This window comes from Daldinia caldariorum (genome assembly GCF_022478825.1).
Source record: "Daldinia caldariorum strain CBS 122874 unplaced genomic scaffold F4812scaffold_7, whole genome shotgun sequence".
Classification (NCBI taxonomy): domain Eukaryota; kingdom Fungi; phylum Ascomycota; class Sordariomycetes; order Xylariales; family Hypoxylaceae; genus Daldinia; species Daldinia caldariorum.
In genome coordinates this window covers 283,665-306,078 of record NW_025953043.1, presented here as the reverse complement: position 1 = coordinate 306,078, position 22,414 = coordinate 283,665, and the positions used below count along the sequence as shown (strand labels likewise).

The 22,414-nt window shown below is 45.9% G+C and overlaps 9 protein-coding genes across 9 annotated transcripts; 4 read left to right on the top strand and 5 right to left on the bottom strand.

The window, feature by feature from the left end:
* Nucleotides 1–370: 370 nt before the first annotated feature.
* F4812DRAFT_426019 (uncharacterized protein) lies at nt 371–1,600 on the bottom strand. The gene has a single exon (XM_047933977.1). It carries the CDS (start codon nt 1,263–1,265, stop codon nt 717–719), a length of 549 nt encoding a protein of 182 aa, XP_047790553.1. The 5' UTR covers nt 1,266–1,600; the 3' UTR covers nt 371–716.
* Nucleotides 1,601–2,023: 423 nt separating this feature from the next.
* Nucleotides 2,024–2,675, bottom strand: F4812DRAFT_426018 (uncharacterized protein). The gene has a single exon (XM_047933976.1). It carries the CDS (start codon nt 2,649–2,651, stop codon nt 2,118–2,120), a length of 534 nt encoding a protein of 177 aa, XP_047790552.1. The 5' UTR covers nt 2,652–2,675; the 3' UTR covers nt 2,024–2,117.
* A 240-nt stretch (nt 2,676–2,915) lies between these two features.
* On the bottom strand, nt 2,916–3,778 carry F4812DRAFT_458668 (pectate lyase superfamily protein-domain-containing protein; the record flags this gene model as incomplete). Its single annotated transcript, XM_047937395.1, has 3 exons — nt 2,916–3,434; nt 3,494–3,658; nt 3,701–3,778. The coding sequence occupies 3 exons, from the start codon at nt 3,776–3,778 to the stop codon at nt 2,916–2,918; spliced, it is 762 nt and encodes a 253-aa protein (XP_047790551.1).
* An 814-nt stretch (nt 3,779–4,592) lies between these two features.
* F4812DRAFT_359496 (uncharacterized protein) lies at nt 4,593–6,930 on the top strand. Its single transcript, XM_047931822.1, has 2 exons — nt 4,593–4,635; nt 4,794–6,930. The coding sequence occupies exon 2, from the start codon at nt 4,969–4,971 to the stop codon at nt 6,727–6,729; it is 1,761 nt and encodes a 586-aa protein (XP_047790550.1). The 5' UTR covers nt 4,593–4,635; nt 4,794–4,968; the 3' UTR covers nt 6,730–6,930.
* Nucleotides 6,931–7,036: 106 nt separating this feature from the next.
* On the bottom strand, nt 7,037–8,907 carry F4812DRAFT_458666 (uncharacterized protein; the record flags this gene model as incomplete). Its single annotated transcript, XM_047937394.1, has 6 exons — nt 7,037–7,084; nt 7,172–7,230; nt 7,289–7,390; nt 7,463–7,903; nt 7,964–8,192; nt 8,260–8,907. The coding sequence occupies 6 exons, from the start codon at nt 8,905–8,907 to the stop codon at nt 7,037–7,039; spliced, it is 1,527 nt and encodes a 508-aa protein (XP_047790549.1).
* A 1,109-nt stretch (nt 8,908–10,016) lies between these two features.
* On the top strand, nt 10,017–13,362 carry F4812DRAFT_470861 (uncharacterized protein; the record flags this gene model as incomplete). The annotated part of the gene is made up of 7 exons (XM_047939027.1): nt 10,017–10,232; nt 10,301–10,673; nt 10,758–10,987; nt 11,484–11,682; nt 11,754–12,303; nt 12,458–13,061; nt 13,171–13,362. 7 exons carry the CDS (start codon nt 10,017–10,019, stop codon nt 13,186–13,188), a joined length of 2,190 nt encoding a protein of 729 aa, XP_047790548.1. The 3' UTR covers nt 13,189–13,362.
* A 249-nt stretch (nt 13,363–13,611) lies between these two features.
* Nucleotides 13,612–14,542, top strand: F4812DRAFT_426001 (acyl-CoA N-acyltransferase). The gene has a single exon (XM_047933975.1). It carries the CDS (start codon nt 13,826–13,828, stop codon nt 14,435–14,437), a length of 612 nt encoding a protein of 203 aa, XP_047790547.1. The 5' UTR covers nt 13,612–13,825; the 3' UTR covers nt 14,438–14,542.
* A 275-nt stretch (nt 14,543–14,817) lies between these two features.
* Nucleotides 14,818–16,290, bottom strand: F4812DRAFT_425999 (uncharacterized protein). Its single transcript, XM_047933974.1, has 2 exons — nt 15,525–16,290; nt 14,818–15,461 (listed from the first exon to the last, which is right to left on the bottom strand). The coding sequence occupies exons 1-2, from the start codon at nt 15,782–15,784 to the stop codon at nt 14,948–14,950; spliced, it is 774 nt and encodes a 257-aa protein (XP_047790546.1). The 5' UTR covers nt 15,785–16,290; the 3' UTR covers nt 14,818–14,947.
* A 994-nt stretch (nt 16,291–17,284) lies between these two features.
* On the top strand, nt 17,285–22,359 carry F4812DRAFT_425996 (FabD/lysophospholipase-like protein). The gene is made up of 12 exons (XM_047933973.1): nt 17,285–17,631; nt 17,684–18,151; nt 18,270–18,433; nt 18,557–18,665; nt 18,800–19,162; nt 19,224–19,854; nt 19,913–20,020; nt 20,076–20,419; nt 20,471–20,531; nt 20,595–21,352; nt 21,455–21,814; nt 21,901–22,359. The coding sequence occupies exons 1-12, from the start codon at nt 17,361–17,363 to the stop codon at nt 22,083–22,085; spliced, it is 3,822 nt and encodes a 1,273-aa protein (XP_047790545.1). The 5' UTR covers nt 17,285–17,360; the 3' UTR covers nt 22,086–22,359.
* Nucleotides 22,360–22,414: the final 55 nt, after the last annotated feature.

Here is a 22,414-nt window from a genome sequence, read left to right as displayed (position 1 = left end):
TCTCAAGTTTTAGAAGGCGGACCGACCACTAAAAAGCACCAACTTTGAGTCTCACTTGTATTAGGGGTACTCAAGGTATAAGAACATTGTAAAAGCTTCTTTTCTCGTGTGAATTATACTAAATGCCTTATAATATTGAAAATACCTACCTAGGTAATAATAATAATAATAAAAACTAAAGCTTTGTGATGTTTCGACGTCTTTGGCCAGGGCTACGCAGCTCACAGAATAAGGTCTCGTCCGCCGCACACTCACGCCCCCCTTTTCGCGTCGGGGAGAAGAGCATATCAACAACATGGCTCAGAGAAGATCGGTCGGCCTCAACAGCCCAAAGCCGTGCATGCGGGGATATATGCTGTCATATCTATGTCGATCGCCTCCCTGTTTTTAAAGTAATTTGGCGGTATAAGAACACGTCGCATAGCAAGTTGGGTTTCCAGCGGGTTAAGGAATAGGCATGGGTCTGATAGAAACAAGAGGCATTACATAGCGAGTTTTGGCACGTCGAATTTCATAAGGCGCGTCATATAGGTATAGAAAGCGGTATGTATATATTAATAAGACGAACAAAAATTAGGTTAGGTGCTTTAGATAGTAGATAGAGATACCTTAACTAACCCAAGGCAAAGCGGAAAGCGGTTGAGTTCAACCACAAGAGACTATATATAATTCTTAGGGCTTAGGCATCATCTAGAGCCTCAGCTTATCCAAGGCAACTAATTGAAACAGCCGCAGTTATCGCAAGGGACCTCGGACATGAGCTGTTCGAGGCGTAACTTGTTGCCGCATGTGAAGCATTCCGGTCCCGTCTGCATCCGATCCATGTCTTTCTTCCCATTCCGCTTTTGATTCCCCCCCTTTACGTTCCACTCCTTGCCTTGCTCGTACCAAAATTCCGTTCGATCGCACTTCCCGCTACTCTCCTCTTCCTCGAGGGGAAGGCTCTCAAAGATTGGCCGGTCCCGCTGCAGTGTAGGACGAGGAGGAGGAGCGCGCTTAGGCTTTGGGATGGCAGGGAGGGTGAACTTACTGGGAGTCGGTGGATATCTGGCATCCATACCCGGTTTGTGTATTACCTCTATCGGCGCAACAAACGGCGAAGGCGCTTCCCTTCGTGTCGCAAACGTGCTATAGGTCCGTTGTTCGTTGCTACTTGAACGACGCTCGCTGTTGTTTGCCGATTGCCCACCGTTAGTTGCTCGTAAATAGTCCACAATCAAATCCATCCTGACATCCTCATCCATGTAGCGTCCCGAGGTAGACATGTTGAATCGTAATGTTTGGCCCCGGTCACTAGCTAATTTAGGTATCCAGAAAGTTCTATCAACCTACCTCTGAATTAGGATATCTTCGAAATCGTTAGTCGTGAAAGTATCTGTGATCCTGAAATTTAGTTAATCGTCACGGGGGACTGGTCTGAAATACTCAATAGTACGTAAGGTGTAATAGGAAGGGCTTTCTCTCAGTCGGATGTTTTCTGCCTTGTCTATATGAAAGGCTTCTCATAAAGTTTGCAACAGTACAATGGATGGTTTCCCAAACAATGCCATTATTAAAGGAGCTGCGACGAGTCAATGCGATTGTTCGTAAGTGTTCTATGTCACGCGAATAGCCCCTTTCTCCTATTGTTTATCTTTACTATGCCTGGGAAGCGTAATCATATCGGCTGCTTTCTTTATACATGAATTACCTAGGCGTAAGATAGATGGTATATACAAATCCGAGACTCATTGATAGCCAAGGGGGTCATACACTAGTAGCAACACCTTTGTTATATACACTTAGGTTTACCATGTACTTCATTGATCATTACTGTTGATACGATGATTGTGCTTGGGAACACCCTTGACGTCCTGCGAATAATCCGCAAGCTTAGTGGTGTCCCTAAAGACCATCCCGTAAGCACCGACAGTACCTAATTCAAGCCGTAAATCTAGAATCCCTTAGTGCTCGCTGAGTCGTATTGCACCATTCCGGCCTGGCATAACGAGCTAGCACCTTTCGCAGAGCATGCTGTGTTGAAGTTACTAGAGAACGAATATAAGCTGCGGTAAATTAGCTAACTGTTCCTAGCAATCAAGTTGGACTTTTCGCGTCACAAGACTTAAGAAGTTGACTTACCCCGCACCATATACAAACAAGTACGCTCTTGCTAGTGCTAACACGGAGCCCCCATGATGACTAGCAGCCGCGGTTGTGACGCGCTGTAGAGCTGCGGTATCATCAATCGTACCGTCACCTTTAGCACCACTAGTTCGAAGAGAAGAAAAAGACGACACAGCGAGATTGGCATATGAAAATTTCGACCGCTCATGAAATCTGTCGTTGCTCACGAGAAGGCTCGGGCGAGTAGGTGGGGTAATCGAGCCGGCGGTGGTCTCGGGGCTTGTAGGACTGTACACATTACCGCTTACCCAGCTAGCAATTGTCGTTGACCCTGTGGTTCCGGCAAGTAGGGCGCTTTTGGTTGGGCCGAATTGGATAGCTCTAGATACGTTCTTCAAGGAGACGTTCTCAATCGCAAGACTGCCGTCTGTCGTCGGTTGATACTTTGCGTAGCGCGATATATTAAATGCGATTTTCATGTTCGTGAATGAGCTATCGAAGGTGACAGACCCTACGGTTTCGCCGCTCGAGTCTCGAGTCGCCATATCAAGACCGGCTGTACAATTATCTGCGCTCTGTCAGCCACTGCCTACATCAGATGGAAATAACCCCCATGATCCATCTCATTGCGAGACATAAATGGAATGTTACGACTCTCTAATGCTTTCACTTGAGAAGATATGCGGTAGACGTGGATTTGCAAGGATTTAGCTACCTAACTTACCCTCCCTCCGTTAATATACCTATGTAGGAAAATAGGAGTAGTTTCAAAAAGAACCTCTAGCTGGGATGGAAGAATTATGTAGTACTTACCTGACGGATATGCTCTTATACGTCCATCCCCAGTCCCATAGCTGATAGCTAGCAGTCACTGCATCGCTGAAAGTGAGGTTTCTTACGGTAAACTGCTGGCTACCAAACACGGCTCCATATAAACCGTCATAAAATACGAGGTCGTTTAGGATACCACCAGGGCCCGACTCTATGAAAACTCCTTGGTGCTTGATCCCCTCATCGCTGGACATCTTGAACACGATATTCTGCAAACTCGTTGCCTGTGCCGTAGGCCAATGGATGCCGGTTGCCTCAGTCGCCGCCGGGATGGCTGTTAGGTCAATGACGAAGTTTCTGACTTGACGCCAGAAGATATTCGTCGCTCCGTGGGGTAGATCTCCACCGGTCTGGCACGGAGCACCGTCTATGACACCGAATCCAGAAAAGCCGGCCGTGGCTTTCAAAACAGGCATGTTATTCGGGTTTCCGACAGTATTGGTCGCATAGTAGCTAACGATTGACGAAGAAACCACGTAGGTTCCTGCGGGGAAGTACTGTATCATGTAAGTTGCTCATAGCCTTTGGCGCCATAATCCTTGACATTGCAGTAGACCTTGTACGTTGTACCGTTGGCATTGAAGGCCGATATGCCTTGATGTGAAATCTTCTCATACCAGTAAGTACTAATAGCGGCTCGCTCCTGGATTTTATTTTCCTCGGAGCCGGAGACGGAGCTCGAGCTCACAGGTGAGACATCATTGACTACGGCCGAATCGTACTAGCCTGTGTATCCGCTGAATCCTACCAACTGCGCGCTCACTGCATTTTGTATCTCAGGGATAACCAGCTTCCCTCCAAGGATAGTTGGCAGGAATAGAACCGCTGCTGGGAAACGCATATTGAATTGGGCAGCGATCGAGACCAAGGAACGGGTCTACGGGCGAGACTGCTGTGTATCGCGGCCGCGCATCATGCTTGCCGAAAGTGTCTTAGAGCTCGCTCCAACTGAGGTCGAGTCGATCATCTTGATCTGAAAAGGCTAGACATATGGAATAGCGGCGTTGAGTCAAGATTAAGTGGTGGATTTGACTTGGAGAGCTCAGACAGCCTAGACCCTGGAGCCCAAGATTTCCCTCGATATTGTCATTAGTCTCATAGTTTATTATTTTATTTGTTTAGTAGATCCTTATTTTTTTATCGAAAAGGTGCTGATACACCTTGGTCTGAGATTTTGATAATCGTGACTTGTACTCTTTATGAGTACCGGCTAGGGCTAGGTACCTCCCTGTAACGCGTCGGTCAGTTCCCAAGTTTACACGTATTTAGGGTGATTTAGCTCAGAGTTATCCGTCTTTCTAATTCGTTAGATTAGGTATAGATATGCTGCCATACGTGAAAAGTATAAATCATCCAGCTGATGAATTACCTATGAAGCTTGTTGGGTGTATCCAATAGTACCTAATATAAAATAAATGTTTTTTCTTTCTTTCAAGAACACTTCATATGAAGCACAATTCTTGATCGTTTGTTTCCAAACCTCGTTTGTCAGTTGCAAAGAGTTGAGTTACTTGCACTCTATTGGTCGTTTTCGGTCTGTTTGTCGTTTTCGCGGTTGTTTGTTTCTTTCTTGGCGCCGCCCACTACGAAAAGCTACGAAAAGTTTAAGACATAAAGAGTCCGGACTCCGAAGAACCTTACTATGTAAAAGTCAGGCACCGGGAGATCTTCGGAACTGATATCGGCGATTACCTATCTGTAGGTATTTATTATCTCTTCCAATTTTGATACCCCAGGTACCCTAACCTCAACTAAGGCTGCCCCCTTTTTTTCTTACGAACCCTTGATGCGACCAATGCCACTTCAGCTGTATTTTTAGAAGAGTAAGCTGATACGCTTTTTGTATTAACTTTTAGCTTTGAGGTAACCAACAACCTTTACCGTTTGATCTTCTTTTTTCTTAATAGAAACTACGTATTAATTTGGCGATCTTGTATCTAAGCCATTTATCATATCACACTTGTGGTCGGGGAAATATCAGCATTCTATTATTTTTATGAGTTAAAGCCTATGATTTAGGGTTGAGGCATCATGAAGTCGCTTTTAACACAGCTGCGGCACCCTGGAAGTGCGCGTGCCTCGTCTTCGAGCTCAAGAGAGATGAAGCTCGATATAATTAGTCGTCTCCCATTCGAGATACATGTTCTTATTATTACCTATCTCGAGCCTAAGGACATAGACGCGGGTCTCACCGCATGTCGTCATTGGCGCGACATTTGGTTGAGCGACGAAATATGGCCTAAGCTTGCTCGGCGGTGGTTCCCAGGCTTAGAGGATCACATTCGCAACTCGGCTACCGCTGGTCAAGATTTGGGTGAGATGTTCCGAAACGCCTTACATAAAATTCAGGGAAGAGTGAGTGGAAGATTCATCTCGGCCTTACATCATAAGATGTGTTTGGGTTCCGACCGTTTCTTCACGCTAAGCAAGGACGTCCCGGAGCGGGCAGGGGGCGTGCACTGTTACGACGATGTGGATGATTTAGAACTTGATGACGGTACTTATTTCCCACGCTTTATGATGTACAATAATGGCCGAATAGCGTGGTGGCCGGAAGCATACGTCCTTCCTTATTTCGCTGTCGTTGACGATCTACGCACGAGAAAGCGACGAGCATACGTATTCCCAAATCATCAAGGAGAGAAGCAAGGGTTCAAGACTGCTATGAGCGGTAAGCTATTGCTCATGGGACGTGGAAGGACGTTACATGCGTGGCATCTCGAACTAGACCGGCTTCATTCTACTAGAGTTCCGGAAGAATTCGTTCGCTGCATTGCGGAGGGGGAGACTGTACTCATCGTCACTAAGAACGCAGAACTCTTCATGTGGAAATTCGACCGAGAGCCCGAACATATCGATGTAACTGGCTGTTACATCAAGGGTCCTCTTGGCACATCTCATATATACGACTTTACTCCTGGACAGCTCGTTTCCTCTCATAACGCCGGATCACGCCTCGTGCAAAATGGAATGCTTCTAGACTTCATCATTTCTCCCACCGAGGATAATGTCTTTTTTGTCATTACGCTCACCCCCGCTCCCAAGAAGCAATTGCGAGTACACGAAATCCGCAACGGCGTACTTGCTGAAACCTACTCTTTAGACAGGGCTATTTGTCCCGATACTACCATGGAATCTCTTGACTTTACGAACCTCCGCTGGGAAAAGGTAGATTCATACGGCGGATATTGCTTAATGCAAGCCATATTCCCGGCTAATCAGAATTTAAATCCTGCCGCTCACGAGGCCCACGAGACTGAATGTTATCCCCTGGGCGACAGCCTTATATCTGTGTGTTTTAATATTTATACGAAGTCTTTCACGGTGCCTCATTATCATCATAGCAGTAATAGAAGCGCCTGCCAAATTTGGAACGATCGAATAGCTGCGACCAATACAGATAATGCACTGGGACCCATCTTATCCCTTCCGCCATGCGGCGGCGCTGCGCGTCCTTGCGACAAGTCACGTCTTCCCCCAATTTACACAACCGTTCCTACCGGAAGAGGTGATCTATATCGAAGACGGCGGGCGAATCCCGAGAAACATACCTGCTACGAATCTATCGGTGCAGACTTCGCACTCGATTCGAACCCCAAATATGATAGGGCCACTGTCGAAAATACCAACGTCGCATCCCCATTGGTCCCGGGTGTCAAGAGGCTAGTAGGTGATGATGACTTCTTGGTTTTAATCATCAGACAGTCCTATACAGTTTGGAGTTTCGGGAACGAGATATCCGAAAAGACCTCGGAGCGGGGAAGAAAGTCATGGCGCAATCTGATCCGTTAAATGCCTTTGTCGTCCCTGAAAGAACGGAGGTGCTTTAGGTTGAAAATTCTGTTACTATTGCTACCTAAGTTAAATGAAACCCTCCCAAGTACCCAAATTTTGAAAGAGATAAAAAGACACTTTAGAATCGTAATATGACAAATGAAATCAGTCGTCAGACAAAGCCGTAAGGATACACGTAAATCAATCGCGGAACAAATTTTCAGACCGAACCCTTTTCCTTGTCACATTCCCTTACACTCCTAACCCCTGAATAACCTGTCAAAGACACCATGTAAGACTGTAAAATTATTCAATACTTTTTAGTTCAACCAAGCTTTCGGTCTAGGATGGGTTCGAGGAGGGTTTCGAACAGCTAGATGATGCGATTAGCACGTTTTCAGAATGTTCAAAGCGATAGGTTAGGAGGTAGGGATGTTAGGGGAGGGGGGGTTATTCTTACCCAAGCTTCGAGGCCTCTCTCGTTGTCCCTGAGCTCTCGGAACTTCGAGTCGAGTTGGTCTAGCAGTCCATGTCAGCAATTGAATATCTTCATATGCTTCTCGTATGGGTAACTCACGTGCTGTAATATACACATTCTCAAGGTTTTCTTCCTTCAGCTTCTGCAGGAATTCTTTGGATTTCTTGTCGCTACCGATTTGACTGATTTGGAAGACCACAGCTTTGCGGCAAGTCAGTAAGATACAAGAGGTAGATAGGCAGGGAGGCATAGAAGTCTGGGAAAGTTACTTACTTCTTGATGGTAGGCCGTTCTCAAGCAAGTACTCCTGACATCTCTTGATCTCATCCCTGAGCGTGTTGTATGTCTCTAACGATCCGTATCCGCCGTATGGGATACCATCGGTGATGATGGAGATGAATAATGGTCTCGTCAGGTTCTTTACATTCTCATTGTATTGAGAATATAAGAGCGGTTGAAGGATTCGTTCACGGAGCTGAATTCCAATTTCCGTGCAACCTTCAGCTTTGACTTTAGCCATGATATTTTCGATGTCGTGCATCTTCAGGTTGTCAAGGTTGTCCCGATGGTTATTTATGAATCGAAGATGGACGCCGAGATTGTCGGGTACGATCTTGGTGCATATCGATGCAACTCGTTTGACTAGGCTCCGCTGGTCTCCCATGCGGTCTTCTCTGTCATTGTTGCCTGCCGGGTCCATTGACCCACTGTCATCTATAAATATAAGTTAGTTTGGGACCGTTAATACTCGACTATATGTGTCAGGGTTCGTACCACAATAGATGACAGGCTGGTAAAGAGCAAGCTTGATGAGGTTTTCAGCGTTCTCCGGTTCGCCCAAGACTGATGTTTGATCCTTCTGCACCTCGACGGCCTTGGCGGCAATACTTTCCAGTAGTTTCTCACTACCTTTCCTGAAGAACTTGCCTAGCTTGTGCTGGGCTACGAAATCACCAATGCTCCTTTCGAAATCTTCCTTAGTTTTTGCCTTTGGTCGTAGTTCCTATAGGATCAAGTTAGATCATAACTAAGGGAAGATAGGGGTTCATGAACTTTCTGCATTTTCGCACCTTATCAACCTTCTTTGCCATTGGGTCATCTGTGTGGCCGCGAATTGGGTACGCCTTCAAGACGCTGCCGGTTGCGATGATTGCATCGTGAACCCAACCGAAGATGTATAGTATAAGAGCAATGATAATGCTCACTATCATTTCGATACCATTAATTGGTTTCCCTGAAGATCCCATAGCGGCATCGATATCGGGCCGGCTCAGACTCTCTGCCAAGGTTGTGGCCTTTCCCGTCTTGCCACCACTCTGGGCGAGAAGTTGGATTACTTCAGGGTCCTTCTGCTGCCTGAGTTCATTCTCGAGAGGTGTCGGCCCGTCTTGGAGGGTCGGGTTGGAGTATCTTGGGTCAGCTCCATATTTCAGTAAGATCTGAACTATCTCAGCCCGGTTGTTGCCTCGTCCTCGTTCCGTGACAATGTATAATGGTGTGAGCAGCCCGGATGAGAGAGCATCCACCGCGGCGCCCTTCTCGAGGAGAAGCCTGACGACATCAGCATGTCCATATCGCGCGGCCACAGCAAGTGGTGTTAAGCCGAAGGTGCCGTTTCCTTTCTCGGTACTGGGCTCGTTGATTTTGCAAGTTTTCAAATAATAATCTAACGCCTTCTCTGTGAGGGCGCCAGTTGCAGCGTCACTGTAAAAAGACATATCGAGAAGGTTATAAGGTAGGTAATTGTTTGGTGTGTCTAGAATTGAGGCTTCCGATTTTCCTTGTCGATACATAGCATAATACCAGGTACTGAATAGCCACTATATAAATAAATATCGTGATATTTGAGCCGCAAGCCGACTGAGCTTAGTTTCTTCGTCCTTCTCGTTCTTACCTCCCTCCCTCCCGCTGCCCACATTTTGAGCCTCATCCCACGAAAGCCACAGTGGACTTTAATTTTCAAATCAACGCCTGATGAAACCGCTGTATCTGCCAACACCTATGAATTATCGTATGCCAATCATTTACCCTATTTTTGTATTAGACTGTCTAAGTGAAATGGTGATGTAACCCCTATCTTAGCATTGGGCGTTGATCTCGGTGTATGAAGGAAGGCTACGTGAAGCTACAGATGCCGAGAAAAAAAAGAAATTATCCCATTCCTTATACACGTGGTGATGATTCTATCGTCGCTTGGGGTATATGCAGCCAGGACGTCACATTGAGCCAAATAGCTACCTAGGTAACATCCCGTCGTGCGGTGGAAATGACCTCTACGTAGGATTTCGCGCAGACGAGCGATTAAGTGCCGATGGGGTGTATTGCGCCTGATTGAAAATATGCTGCCCAACTACACCCACAAAGCCGCTGCTAGTTTAGCACCCTATACACGATAGGTTACCTTCGAAAGCCTTGGTTGAGTCGGCGGCCAACAATATTATGTGAATATCCGCACCGTGTCCGACCCGCAAGTAATTCTATCTAAGCGATTCTTTAAGAGCCCCGGGTATGTTATTTGCAGCCCCCGTCTTACATGCGTCAGGCATTCAGCTTCACGACATGACCCAAAAAGGGAGAGCGTGGGGGGTCATTTTCAGCTGACAACTTCGCCAATCAACCCAATCAACAAAGTCGGTGTGCAGCTACACTTACCCCTCCATAAGAGTGTCGTAATTGGGATAGCGGCAGCTGCTTGAAAATAGTGAGGCTCAAGTGAGAGACTAGGTACCATATTTGATTATAAATGCACAGGCGTTACTGTGAAAAGGAGAGGTGTCTTTAGGCAACTTCAGGCAGGTCCATCACAAACTCTTTTATCTTCTCCATCATGAGTGTTCAATACCTTGCTCGCTCCCTTGTTTCTGTTGGTTCGGTAAAGGTCCCAAGCGATGAAGGCGAGGGACTTTATGTCCTGAGCGTGAGAGATGGGGATCTCATCGAGAAGTACTGGGTGGACGATGTGGTAGAGAGCGAGAACATCATTGCTTCAGGCGTAAGACATAATACCTCGGCTTCATATCTTCTCGGCTCAAGAGACACTCCGGTACGTTGGATCACATCTTGATGTGGGACCTTTGGTACCTTTGCTGACCTAATACTGGTTGTCTGCAGCGCATCGTCATCTTCATTGACGAAGATAATGTTGTGCGTTCCTATGCATACAACGAGGACGCAGAAGACTGGGAAGAGACACCACACGGCGACAAATTGAACATTAAGACAAGCCCAGAGAGTAAGCTAAGTGCGATTATTGGCCCAGAGGAAGAGATTGTGATCTCTTACCAGGATGAGACTGGTTACCTGGCAGTCGTGATGAGCACGGACAACAACGAGTGGGCTTCTTTTGGCCCTCTTAAGGCCACCCCTGTCCTAGGGACACCCCAGTGCCTTGAGGTTATCGACGGCAGGCTCCATCTCTTTTATCTGGAGAAAGGCTCTGGGATTAGCTACCTCGTCTTTGATCCTTTTACACTCAACTGGAAAGGTGAGAAGCTGCTACACCTTAGATCTTATTACCTAACGAAATGCTTCTGCTAACTAAGGGGCATCTCTTGTTCCATTTATTTAGCCAATGTGCTTGAGAATGCCAAGTTCAGCACTAGTATTGATAACTTTAGGATTGAGGAAGACCCCGAGACCAGAGTTATCCAGAGCTACGTCCTTACAGACGGTTCCCTATGGAATGTCAGCGGGGAGAAGGAAAAGACCTGTCTGGGAAAAGTAGAAGGTGACGGTAAGCTTATTCCTTCAAGCAAGGCACAGGCTGGATGGAAGGTTTCATGGAAAGGAGCTCGGAAGGTGAGAGTTTCAAAAAGGAGGATCACTATTTGGTTTTATTAATGATGTCGAGCTTGTTGGGCTTGCAACAACGATTTCCTGGTATAGGTCTAGATGATTATGAGATAGTATATTAATGATTTTACTTGAATATTATATTACTCCACCCGTATCAGGGAGATTCCTGTGGTGAATGGGTGGTCTCAAGTTAGCTGTGTACAAATATCATTGGTGTAATGTGATTAGACTATGCATGCTGGTGTACTTGAAGACATATGATGTTAATTGGGTTTCTATAAGGCAATATACTGTGTTCCGAAGGTGAACACAGGTAGGCATAATTGGATAGTATTTCCCGAGACGAGACCCACCATAGCCCTTTATTAACTTGACAGTCTGTCTTCATATTTTGGAAATTTCTTCCCCTCAAGTGCCTTTAATAGTTATATTTATGAATATTTAACATCGCATTTCAATATAATCTCCATAGTACTAAATCCGGGGCCCTTACTATCAGGTAATTATGGGAAACGAAAAGCAGCCAGACTTCATAAATTTCAATCTAGAAACCTTTCAGCTTCCTCGGGAGTTCTGGCATCCGACTCAAATTGGAGACTATGAATCGTGCGCACCTGAGCGCTTTGGGATAGATGTGTCTACTCTAGCAACCCGGTGGCATGAATGGGTGGTTAAACTGACTTTTGAAAAGCTTGGAAGTGAGTAAAACCATTCTAAATCCTTTGAGACTTCGGGAGACTTAACGCAAATATTTGGTATCGACTTAAAGTCGAGAAGCATGGTAACGGATTTTACGTCAATATCCCAAACGCCCGCTACGATGTTATCTTCACAGCTGGGCACAACCTTGTTGACAAACCGCAACATTATTGCTCTAATATCAGGATCATTGGGGATCCCCACGAAAAAAAAGAAATTTGTGTAAAACCCGACATGATTCGGGTATGCTCGAAGTATTTTGAGGACCCTGATGAAAATATGGAAATCTATGATTACGGAGTCATACTCGTAGAGAGGCATCACTCTAAACGACATCGTGGGTTTGGATTTCACGTTATGTTAGGCCTTGCACCGGAGTCTGGGGAGGGTAGCAATTATAGCGAACATGAAAGCAAGGACATACTTCAAGGCCGCACGGTATACGTCTGCGGATACGCACCAGAAGATTCACCGCACGAAAAGTCGCCACGGAGATCGGAGGGTGAATGCGTTGGAGTCAATTTACACCAAGTCCGTTACGAAGCCGATACTAAACCAGGAATGAGTGGTGGACCTGTATGGTTAGGATTCCGCGGAGTTGAAACCGTTATAGGTATTCAGTGAGTGCAGAGTTCTTCTCTAAAACGGAGTTGTACCTTTTATTTAAAAAAAAGAAGAAAGTGAAAAAATGAAAGAAAAAACCTTAACCGAAGGATGTTCTTATCCTACTTGCGTTTAGCTTGGCTGTTTCATACTGATATCTCGACATTTTAGTACTTATGGAGCGGCAAAGGAAGGATTAGGGAATAGGGGAACCCGCTTGAACTGCAATGTCTGGCGCAACATATTTAGTTGGCTTCAAGTTGGTTGGTATGGAAAGTCACTTCACTACTGCATGTCTCCAAACTTCAGTATGCATCTTCATTTGCCGCAGAACAACGCTGCATTCAGCGAGGGCCGAGTTCGCGTAGGCAAGCCTGGGAAAGTGGAGACTTTATTCGATGTCATCCCCGTGGCAGCAAAACCTAAAGGCAAAGAATCCGATGCTGGCTATGGATTTATTTTAAGACCTCCGGGTCTTGATGCCAAAGGCTTCTGGCCTCCAGGCCTCACATCCCCTTGGGTGCGATGGGATCCTAGTAAAAACAGAGTCTCACATTCACAACGCTTCGACATGCGGTGCGAAGTCAAAATCCCCCGATTGGCTCTTCACCCAGAGAATCCTTTTGAAATACAAGTTCAGGATGGTAATTGCTGGAAGCAAGTACGGATGGGAATGGAATATTTGGATGAGGTAGATCTCGAGCTACTCGAAGAAGATTCTCAAAGATTTGAAGATACATCAGAAATCTCATTCGGACCACTGACCAAGAAGAAGGTTAGCTACCCCTTAACTTCCTTTTCTCGCCTCCTTATTCTGCCACACGGCAGTCACCGGTATAGTGGAAGAGACTTAAATAAATAAGATCTAACAGAGGTATCTACAGTTATTTCAGTTCAAGTAGCGAGCTCAGGTTATAACGCTACACATAGTTGCATGGATCTCCAAGGCCTAAAATACGGCGCAAGATGCTTTACGAATTTTCGTTTCAAACTTTCTGTCGAGTCATATACCTAGGAGTTGAATTTATTGAACTGAAGTTAAGAACCAACACTTGTAGCCATTTAATGAACTTGATCCCTATGCCTTAGGTACCTACCTCTTAAGGTGCATCAGTGCATACCAATATCTAAAGTACCAAACTTGTCATGGAAAGACATAACTAGGTAGGTAGTTAATTATACCAATATCTTTTCAACTCTATATACACCAAGTTAGGAGGTAGTTAAGACCTACACTGGTATGCTTATAGTATATCCGTGTAGGTATAGTTTATCACATATACTTCAAAATCTCTTAGTGTTTTGTTTAACAACACTTTAGTTAGCCATGCCGTAATCTCGGCGAGACCAAATAGGCAATTCGTAACTTATTAGCACCATCGTGGGGACTTCTACGCCGCAACTCCCATTCCCACTAATTTGCAAGATTCCTGTGATTATAAATACGACGTCCTTATCTACTACAAATCAACAGCGAGAATCTATCATTTGGAGAGAATATCCAGGCGTTCTACTATTCTGCTTTAAGCGTTCTTGAAAATGCCTGAAACAAGACCTTTTGACCCCTTCCACTCGGAACGTCTCGTATACCGCGCTGTCAATAGTGAACCGTCGGATGTAGCATTCATTTATGCAATTCAACAGGATGCAGAGGCCCAATCTGGCGCAAGCTATGGACTTTTGAGGCCCGAAAGCAAAAAGGCGACCACCGAGTTTATGAGCCACATCGAAAAATGTCTCCTCGGTGCTCTTATATGTCTACCCGTCACGCCTCTCGACGGGAAGGATGACGAAGTTATACCCATCGGTCTCATTTGTCTCAAACCTAGCTCGCCGAATCATGCGCATCACAGGAGCTCAGATATCAGTATTGATATCATAAAGGAATACCGCGGACAGGGATATGGTGGAGAGGCCATTCGATGGGCGCTGTGGTATGGTTTCCAGATGGCAAACTTGCATCGCATCTCAATTGGGACATTTTCGTTTAATACGGGTGCCATGAGGTTGTACGAAAGACTTGGTTTTATAAGCGAAGGCAAGCATCGTGAGGCGATATGGTTTAATGGCGGTTGGCATGACCATGTTCTGTACGGGATGTTGGAGCATGAGTGGCGGGAGGGGCAGAGGAAAGCTGGTAAAGAAGTATGATAGCAGTCATAATCTTGTCACTATACTCACTGGGCAATATCAACTATGTATGTGAGATACGATCTTGAAATAGATATTGAAAACCCATAAATCAATCTGTTCAACGCTCAAATGTACAGTCACTTAGGCTAGTTCCTGAAGAGTGGCGCTGACCTGTCAGGGGTATGTAGGACTAGTGTGGGCGAGGCATAGATCTATAGGGTAGCAGATGTATGTAAAGGGCAAGCGTTTGTAGCTTATATCTACTACATTACTACTGGTATCGGTATCACTATACGCATGACACCCACCATCGGATTTCTTTGACACTTGGGGAATTTGGCTCACCTTAATGAGCTAGTTTCGCCGTGCCTGGGTTCAAGATCACTTGCAACGTTAGGTAGGTAATTATCGTGTATGGGTGGTAACAACTGATAGGTTAGGTACATTGCATACGATTATCAAGAATTCTAGTCCACGCCTGGTTTAGGCATCAGGTAGCTAATCTTATGAACCCCCATCTATTTCGGCTTAGAATGAGTCCTCCGCAGCTATCATTCTAATATTTCGAGTCAAGATCCCCGTGAAGACAAATACCAAGGTAACAATAATCTCCTCTATGACCTCAAAGCCGATTCGTAGGCCTAGGCTACCCGTTACTGGGCTTAAGTCTTGGTTTTGGGTAAAGAAATAAACGGCTCTTTCCAGTAGTCGGATGCCTAAGAATGGTATAGAAATAGCGACGGCTAAGAGCAGAGCCTTCCCTGATTCGCCCGCTGCCAGTCTTCTAGACCTTTGAGTTAAAGAGTTTCCATACGTGGTAAGCGTAACTACTGCAAGAGAAAGCCAACCCAAGAGCAACAAAATCATGCCACCCTTGACTAGATTGAGGCTTCGTTTTAGCTGGTCTGGTGATAGTGTGGTGTTGTTGAGCTTCGAGGCTCCAGAAGCAACAAGAGCTATTGCAGTCGTAACAAGGCCATGGAAGAGAACAAGGTATTGAGTATCAAAAGGCCGTCGCGATTTCGGAAGGATATAGACGCGTCTGTAACATGGTGAGTTTTAAAGAAACTATTGTAGATGCCTCATAGGACTATATTTAACGTACGACTCGTGCATGATGCCACAAGCGGCAGCAAGGAGGGGAGACAGGCCGATGCTAGCAACCAGTGCAGCGCTTGAACTTCGGGCATCATGTATCTCGATAGCACTAGCGACAATCTTTAAAGTGCAGAATAGGAAGAGGAAGAGCCATCCAATAAAAGTCCCATGCTTCAGGCCATGCTTTTTGACGATATAGATTAGGGATGGAGATACTATGATATAAATGATTAATAGAGCTGCTGGTAAAGCTGTCGAGGAGGCCATCTTGTGGGACTTGGAAAGATACGTGCTGGTGACTCTAACCCAGTATGCCGTGATGGTATGAAAGATGGATCTAAGAAAAAGAGCCTTTCTTTCCTACAAGACTCGGGCTAAGACCTCATTATATATCTCTTACTTTTGCTCATTCTTCAAGCGACGTTTGAGGGTCTTCTAAGGGACTCCATCATGCAGGATAGAGCAAGCAGCACTGCCTCCATATCATATTTTACTTACCTCCTACCTTAGGTACCTGGTACCCAGTATTAGAATCGATGTCGATCAATCCATAAACTGGTTTTCAATAGCTAGAACACTCACCGTCCAGTTTGAATGCATATCGTGAAGCTGATTATTACATGGCTAGGTACCTCCTATGTTGGTCATTAAGGGGCAGTAATTTCAGAATTAGGTTCGTTTTGCTGGGGCGCAGTGCTAAACAAGTCGGTATAAGGCATCAGTTTTCGCGTCAGGCATCAAGTCATTGGGAGGAGATATCCACAGTAATGCCACGCGCTCATAGGCTCCGGCTGGTCAAACGTGTTCTTTATTTGGACACAGCGTGTGCTGTAAATACCACCATGCCCTATTAAATGTTGATGCCTTATGCGAAGGTCAGCGGGCAGAGCGGGCTAACCTAGCGACGTAGTTGATATATCGATATACGCGCAAGGTCACTTAAATTTAGTAAGGAGAATAGCTCTCTACATCTAAAGGATCAATAAAGCCAGCATGTAAATGCGCATCTGTAATACACAACTCCAGATTCTGACAGGGCTATATTGACCCGACCATACATGTGTGAAATTCAAACTGAATATTGTCAATTGATCTCAGCCACAGTTAAATATTGGTTTACTCTTTAAAAATTCGTTGGCTTGTTCCTGCACAAGCTTAATAGCCCTAATGAGAAGTTGGAAATCGGAGATAAGAATAATATACCGTAAGTATCGAGCTATTGCAGGATATGTAAACCATTACCAAATTAAGACTGATATTTACCCCTGAGGAGATATCGTGTTCATGTCTTAGATTATCTGATACCTCATTTATCTACCCGCTTCCTTGGGTTATCATCCAACCTGCCCGGCCTGCCAAGCATGGGTTGTTCAGGTGTTACTAATGCGCCGTTCTGCAGCAATCCAGACCCCTCTGCGGCTGATGCTGCTGATGAGGGGAAGCGAGTCCCCCGGAGCTCGAGTGCCTCTTTTTTTTGAGCTCCGAGGAGTTCCGCTAACTCTCCAGGAAGATATTACGTACCAGAAACGACCAAATGCTCGCCATTCAAGGGTCTCTATCATAACCATGACCCTCAACCACCATGGCGGGGCGTTTATCACTTTCGCAACCCTGCCAGACATGTGGAACAAATGCCGAGAAGACGTTTACTTGCATTCAATGCAATAACTTTGCTTTCTGCGATGCTTGTTGGCCAAAGTGGTTCCTGCATACCCCGGGCGCCGTCGGTTGGTTAGTACATATCCCCTAAGACCATAAATCCCGAAAGACCACAATGCCTTTTCTATATCTATGTCTATAATAAACTTAGTCGTCAAGTCCTAGACGAGACTAACCACCATGAATGATCGACAGGAACGGAAAACCCCACGAGAAGGCAGACCCCCTTGTCGTCCACAGGTTACGTCAGATTTTGGAGCCAACGCGCACAGAGGCGGAACATGAATCAGAGCTTCTCGAGGATCGCGATACAACCTGGTTCGGGTTCGGTCGCGATGGCTTCGGACATCCTTTATTCCACGACTATGGGCGGTTCGCCGCCATAATGAGCGAGACGGTCACCGACGAGACAGTTGAGAGATATCCACAATTGACGACGTTTATTGGGGAAACTGGTAGGGCATGATGTTTCCATGTTTAGGTACATATTGACTAACAACGTCACAGGCGCTGGGAAAAGCACCTTAATCAAACTCCTTATTGACCGTCATGATTTCACGGCTCCCGAAGGTTCTAATTATTATGCCCCGGTAACATCATCCAGTCATGATCGGATTTCCACCACGGGCGATGTGCATTTATACGCAGATCCATCGACTCTATATAGCAGCCATCCGTTGCTGTTAGTTGATTGTGAAGGCCTGAGCGGAGGAGAAGCCATTCCAAAGCAGTTGCGACATCACTCACAGACCTCAAACGCAGGCTCAGGCAACACGAGTGCGAGGAGGCACTGCTTGACTAGAAAGATCCTGTGGGCAGATACTCCTCATACCCAAAAGAGGGAGTTTACCGTCAGCCAGTTATATCCTCGAATTCTATACACCTTCTCCGATGTTGTGGTCTTCGTGCTGCGGAACCCGAGATCATTTGAGTCAATGGTCCTTGATAAATTAATACGTTGGGGCGCAGCCTCTAGTATGTCCCGACCCCTTCCCCCCCTTCTAGAACCTATCGTATTCTCCAAGTTGTCCTGCATGGAAAATTCGCGTTTTCTCTTGACATTGAAAATGGTCACTTACACTAAATGCTTTAGTTGATAAGTCGCTCAATCAGCCGGTACTTCCTCATGCAATAATTGTGTTCAACGCCACGGATATCAATGTCGATGAAAGAGAATGGGATGTCACAACCGCTACAAAGTTGCTGATGACCGACATTCATGACGCTGTTATACGTGAGCCGGCGTTACAGGAACATGGTATGCACATGATAACCCTTCTAAGAGACTATTTATCGTATATTCGTCAATAAAACTAACCAATTGACAGTGAGTTCAAGTCTCTTTCAATTTCGCGCCTACCACTAATACCCCTTAAATAGGTGCAAACATGGCGAAGGCGCGGGAAAATCATAAGGAGCACTAAGGAACTTCTCGAGTGCTACTACGGTTCTATAAACGTTATTAGGGTCCCGTACAAGGGATCATATAGTAAGAAGCGAATCATTCCATCTTTTACCCCTAATATTTGGCTGCGTCAGCCGCTTTTGAGGCAATGATTTAGACATTGCGGATCTGTGCCTGAAAGTCAATGAATTGGCCGTCACTAACGTAAGATGGTTTAGTGTTGATGAACGAACAAGTCGGCAAGCTCTGTAACCTGCTAAAAGACCGCTGCAAGGCCTCATACTTGAGGAAAAGAGAAGTACGAATGCTAGCCAACACGGAGAAACTCCAATTCTACCTTCAAGCAGCTTACGACCACTTCACTAAAGATCTCGACACGCCGTTTGACTTCGTGAAGGAGACTCTTCGACATAGCCCTATCTCTAGAAGCTTCGAAGGAAATATGTTGAACTTGGCCTTAGCTATCAAACAGAAATCAAGCAATTTGATCCTTAGCTGCGATACTGAGCAGATCTTTCGGGCTATGGGGCCAATGATAGCATCGTGCGTGATGCTTGACGCTGTTCGTCAGAACTTACCAGGTGAACTTGGATATTCCTCGACCAACGTTGTTTGACGCAAAGCAGCTAAGCCATTCAATAGGTAGCGCAAGTCGCCTCCTGGATGATCGATATGCCAAGCCTTGCGCTGGCGCACTACAGACATTCGCCGATCTGTACTGTCCATGCAGCTTCACGAACCCGTCATTTACCGGAGATCTCGGTCGATGTTATAATGTTAGATCCGGCCATAATCCCAAAGGGCACCAGAACAAGCAAGGGAAGATTATCGGCAACGGAGATTACGAATCCAGTTTCGATATTGATACGTTTCGGCCAGTCTGGGAAGAACTCCTGAAAGCAAGTCTTGCCCAAATTCAATCCTCCAGCTTTAAGCTTGGGCAGGAATTTCCGGATAGGACCGAGCTTCAGGTTGCTGCTCTTATCCACCAGGAACGTTTGAATGAGCTCTATTCCAACGTGTTAGGTGTGGCGACAGACTTTATTAGTTACTCCGCGTGCCTTTGCTGTTTGAGAGAATTGCCAGAGTGCGCATTGCCATGTGGCCATGTTCTCTGCTTCCCCTGTGCCCAGATATATGGAACTAGAACCTCGAGGACTACCATTGAGATTAGCCGCTGTCCTCTACACGTACGGGATCTCATAGCCAATCCACCTTGGGCTATCGTAACAAAGCCACGTTATGCGGGAAGCCGGGTCCTTTGCCTTGATGGGTACGTGATCCCACATAATAGCAAAATGCATCGAGAAATGCTGACTAGATGGGCGTAGTGGCGGCGCGAGGGGTATCATAATGCTACAAGTTCTCTCAGAGATAGAAAAAGCCTTAGGTCCAGACCTGCCTATCCAGCTATTCTTCGACTTGATCGTCGGCACTAAGTAAGTTTTCGGAATATTATTCAACTAGAGGCTTCTCTAACAGAGGTTTGTAAAGCTCTGGTGGCATCATCGCAATCGGACTAGGGGTTAAGAAGTGGACGGTCAAAGCGACGATACGGAAATTCAAAGACCTATGCAAAGAAGCCTTCGCGCCTCGAGAAATGGCGAGCGTACCAATTTTTGGTGCACTATCAAGTCTTTACCATGGTAGTCTATACAAGACGCAGCCTTTTACAAACACGCTGAAAAAATATCTTTCGGACCAGCCTTTCTTTGGTGCCGCCACCCATAGATCCACCATCACAACTTCAACAAAAGTTGCTGTCACAGCTTCGACAGGTATCGAACGACAAACTGTCGTCTTTGCCAACTACAATCGTCCGGATCCAACCGAAAAGAGTGAGAATATCATGATATATTAATAAGAAACTCTCTAATAAAGGTTGACAGGGCTTCCATATAAGTTCATTCGATCAGATACACCATCAAAGGAAATGCGCACGTGGGAAGCGTAAGTCTCCTATATTTATTGGCTCCAAAACGGCTGCCAAGCTAACCGATCTTCTCCGAATAGTGCCCGCGCGACATCCGCGACGCCTCCTTTCTTCAAGCCATTTCTCAAATCTGAAACTAATCAAGAATATGCGAATAACGATATCCGTCATTCTTGTCCGGTCTTGATTGCCCATCATGAGGCTAAGGCAATATGGAGTGACATAGCAGACTGCCCACCGGACCTGCTGTTATCTATCGGCGCGGGTCGTAACGTAGGGGATCGCAATATAGACGACCCAAGTTCGTTTCGATCATCACGTTCCATGACTAACGAGACCATCACGACTGCGGGTTTCGGTGCCAGTGCTGTCATCAGACAAGGCCGAGGAGGAGCTGGCAATTATAAGCGCAAAACCTCAGCGACAATGCTACCTTACGATGATATAAATCAGGGGAAAGCAGCGAGCGGATACGTCATCCGCGACCCTAAGACGCCAATGCTGGTCTCTTTCAACAACCCCATCCCGAACCAGACGGACAAGCTGAACAACCAGCGGCAATGCGATAAAGCCTGGAACCGCTTCATGTACAACAGTGCGATGAAGGATGAGTCGATTAGACAGCGCTACATGCGCATCTGCCCTGAGCTCTTGACCAAACTGCCGAAATTCGACGAGACACAGAAGATAGGGTTGGTAGAGCAGGAGACCGCCGAGGTACTACGGCAGAATCACCAAGATATCATCGAGGCCGCGCATAGGCTGGTTGCTAGTACATTTTTCTTCGAAAAGGACGCCGGCAGCGTAAAGCAGACCCCTTCCGGTTATAGTTGCACAGGTAAGCTACCATCATTCTATCCTTATATTACGGTCTCGTTGCATTCACTTTAGTTATAAATTCTCCTTTTATTAAGGCTTCATACTAACCATTTTATTCTAGGATCCATCTTCTGTAGATTCAGGCTATCCTCACCCGAACTGAAAGCGCTGGGCTGGTTTCTTGTCTCTCGGCTAGACGGCGATTTCGAACCATATTTCTTACTAGAGATACAAGACGAAGGTGCATCGTGGCCCCCACGACAGGTTATCCTTACGAACTCGGTATTACAAGATATGCACCTACAGGGCGGTTTCCAACTAGATCCCATCCGAATAAGCACTGCAACAGAGGATGCACAGGTCAACATATCCCTCTGCTTGCAGACTTGCCGTTATCCTAGTGGGGCGATAGTGTTGCCTATTAGTGGCTTTCCAAGGCGACTTATGAGTGAAGATGGCAGCGGGCTTATGTATCAGGCCAGTAAGTCCATCCCGCCAATATTGGGAAACCACTAGAAAAAGAATTATAAAATTACCGATGGCTAATACGTGTTTCTATTTACCTAGGCAGCTCATCTACTAGGACGTTCTCATCTGTCATTGAGAAACGATCATCGCTTACGACAGGCACATCATCAACTCCTCGAGCATCGCTAACTGACTCTATCCCCAGTCCCTCTACTAGCGTCAACTCATTCGGGAAGCTATCTCTGGGGAGAGATTCCGACTTTCGAGCTGAACTAGAGGGTTAAGCTGATGAGCTGCCAGGAGTAGAGAACAGGATATCATTCACGTCGTAATTCCACATTTGGGGTTTTCCGAAAGTGTGTAATTTGCTAGTTGAAGATTTATTAGGAGGGGGGGGGGCTGTAAATTACCTGTTACTTACCTTTCTCACGCTGTATTAAAGTAGTAACCCTTCGTGTTATAAAATAAACTACATCATGTAAGCCATTTACTAAGTACTCTATCAAGCATATATTCTTGGCGAAGATCTTAAGTCGTTGCCATCTCGTTATACCGGGCGAATTAGAGACGTTGGAAAACAATTCTCCCCAAAAGCATGTCAGCACAAGCTATC

What these genes read in the sequence shown, in the direction of transcription:
- F4812DRAFT_426018 (XM_047933976.1), bottom strand. Translation starts at nt 2,651, where the DNA reads ATGGCGACTCGAGACTCGAGCGGCGAAACCGTAGGGTCTGTCACCTTC.
- F4812DRAFT_425996 (XM_047933973.1), top strand. Translation starts at nt 17,361, where the DNA reads ATGATCGACAGGAACGGAAAACCCCACGAGAAGGCAGACCCCCTTGTC. An exon ending in TGTTCGTCAGAACTTACCAG is followed by an intron (nt 19,163 to 19,223) that starts GTGAACTTGGAT and finishes GCCATTCAATAG; the next exon opens with GTAGCGCAAGTCGCCTCCTG. An exon ending in CGGGTCCTTTGCCTTGATGG is followed by an intron (nt 19,855 to 19,912) that starts GTACGTGATCCC and finishes AGATGGGCGTAG; the next exon opens with TGGCGGCGCGAGGGGTATCA.
- F4812DRAFT_359496 (XM_047931822.1), top strand. Translation starts at nt 4,969, where the DNA reads ATGAAGTCGCTTTTAACACAGCTGCGGCACCCTGGAAGTGCGCGTGCC.
- F4812DRAFT_425999 (XM_047933974.1), bottom strand. Translation starts at nt 15,784, where the DNA reads ATGGCCTCCTCGACAGCTTTACCAGCAGCTCTATTAATCATTTATATC. An exon ending in TGTGGCATCATGCACGAGTC is followed by an intron (nt 15,462 to 15,524) that starts GTACGTTAAATA and finishes ACCATGTTACAG; the next exon opens with ACGCGTCTATATCCTTCCGA.
- F4812DRAFT_426001 (XM_047933975.1), top strand. Translation starts at nt 13,826, where the DNA reads ATGCCTGAAACAAGACCTTTTGACCCCTTCCACTCGGAACGTCTCGTA.
- F4812DRAFT_426019 (XM_047933977.1), bottom strand. Translation starts at nt 1,265, where the DNA reads ATGTCTACCTCGGGACGCTACATGGATGAGGATGTCAGGATGGATTTG.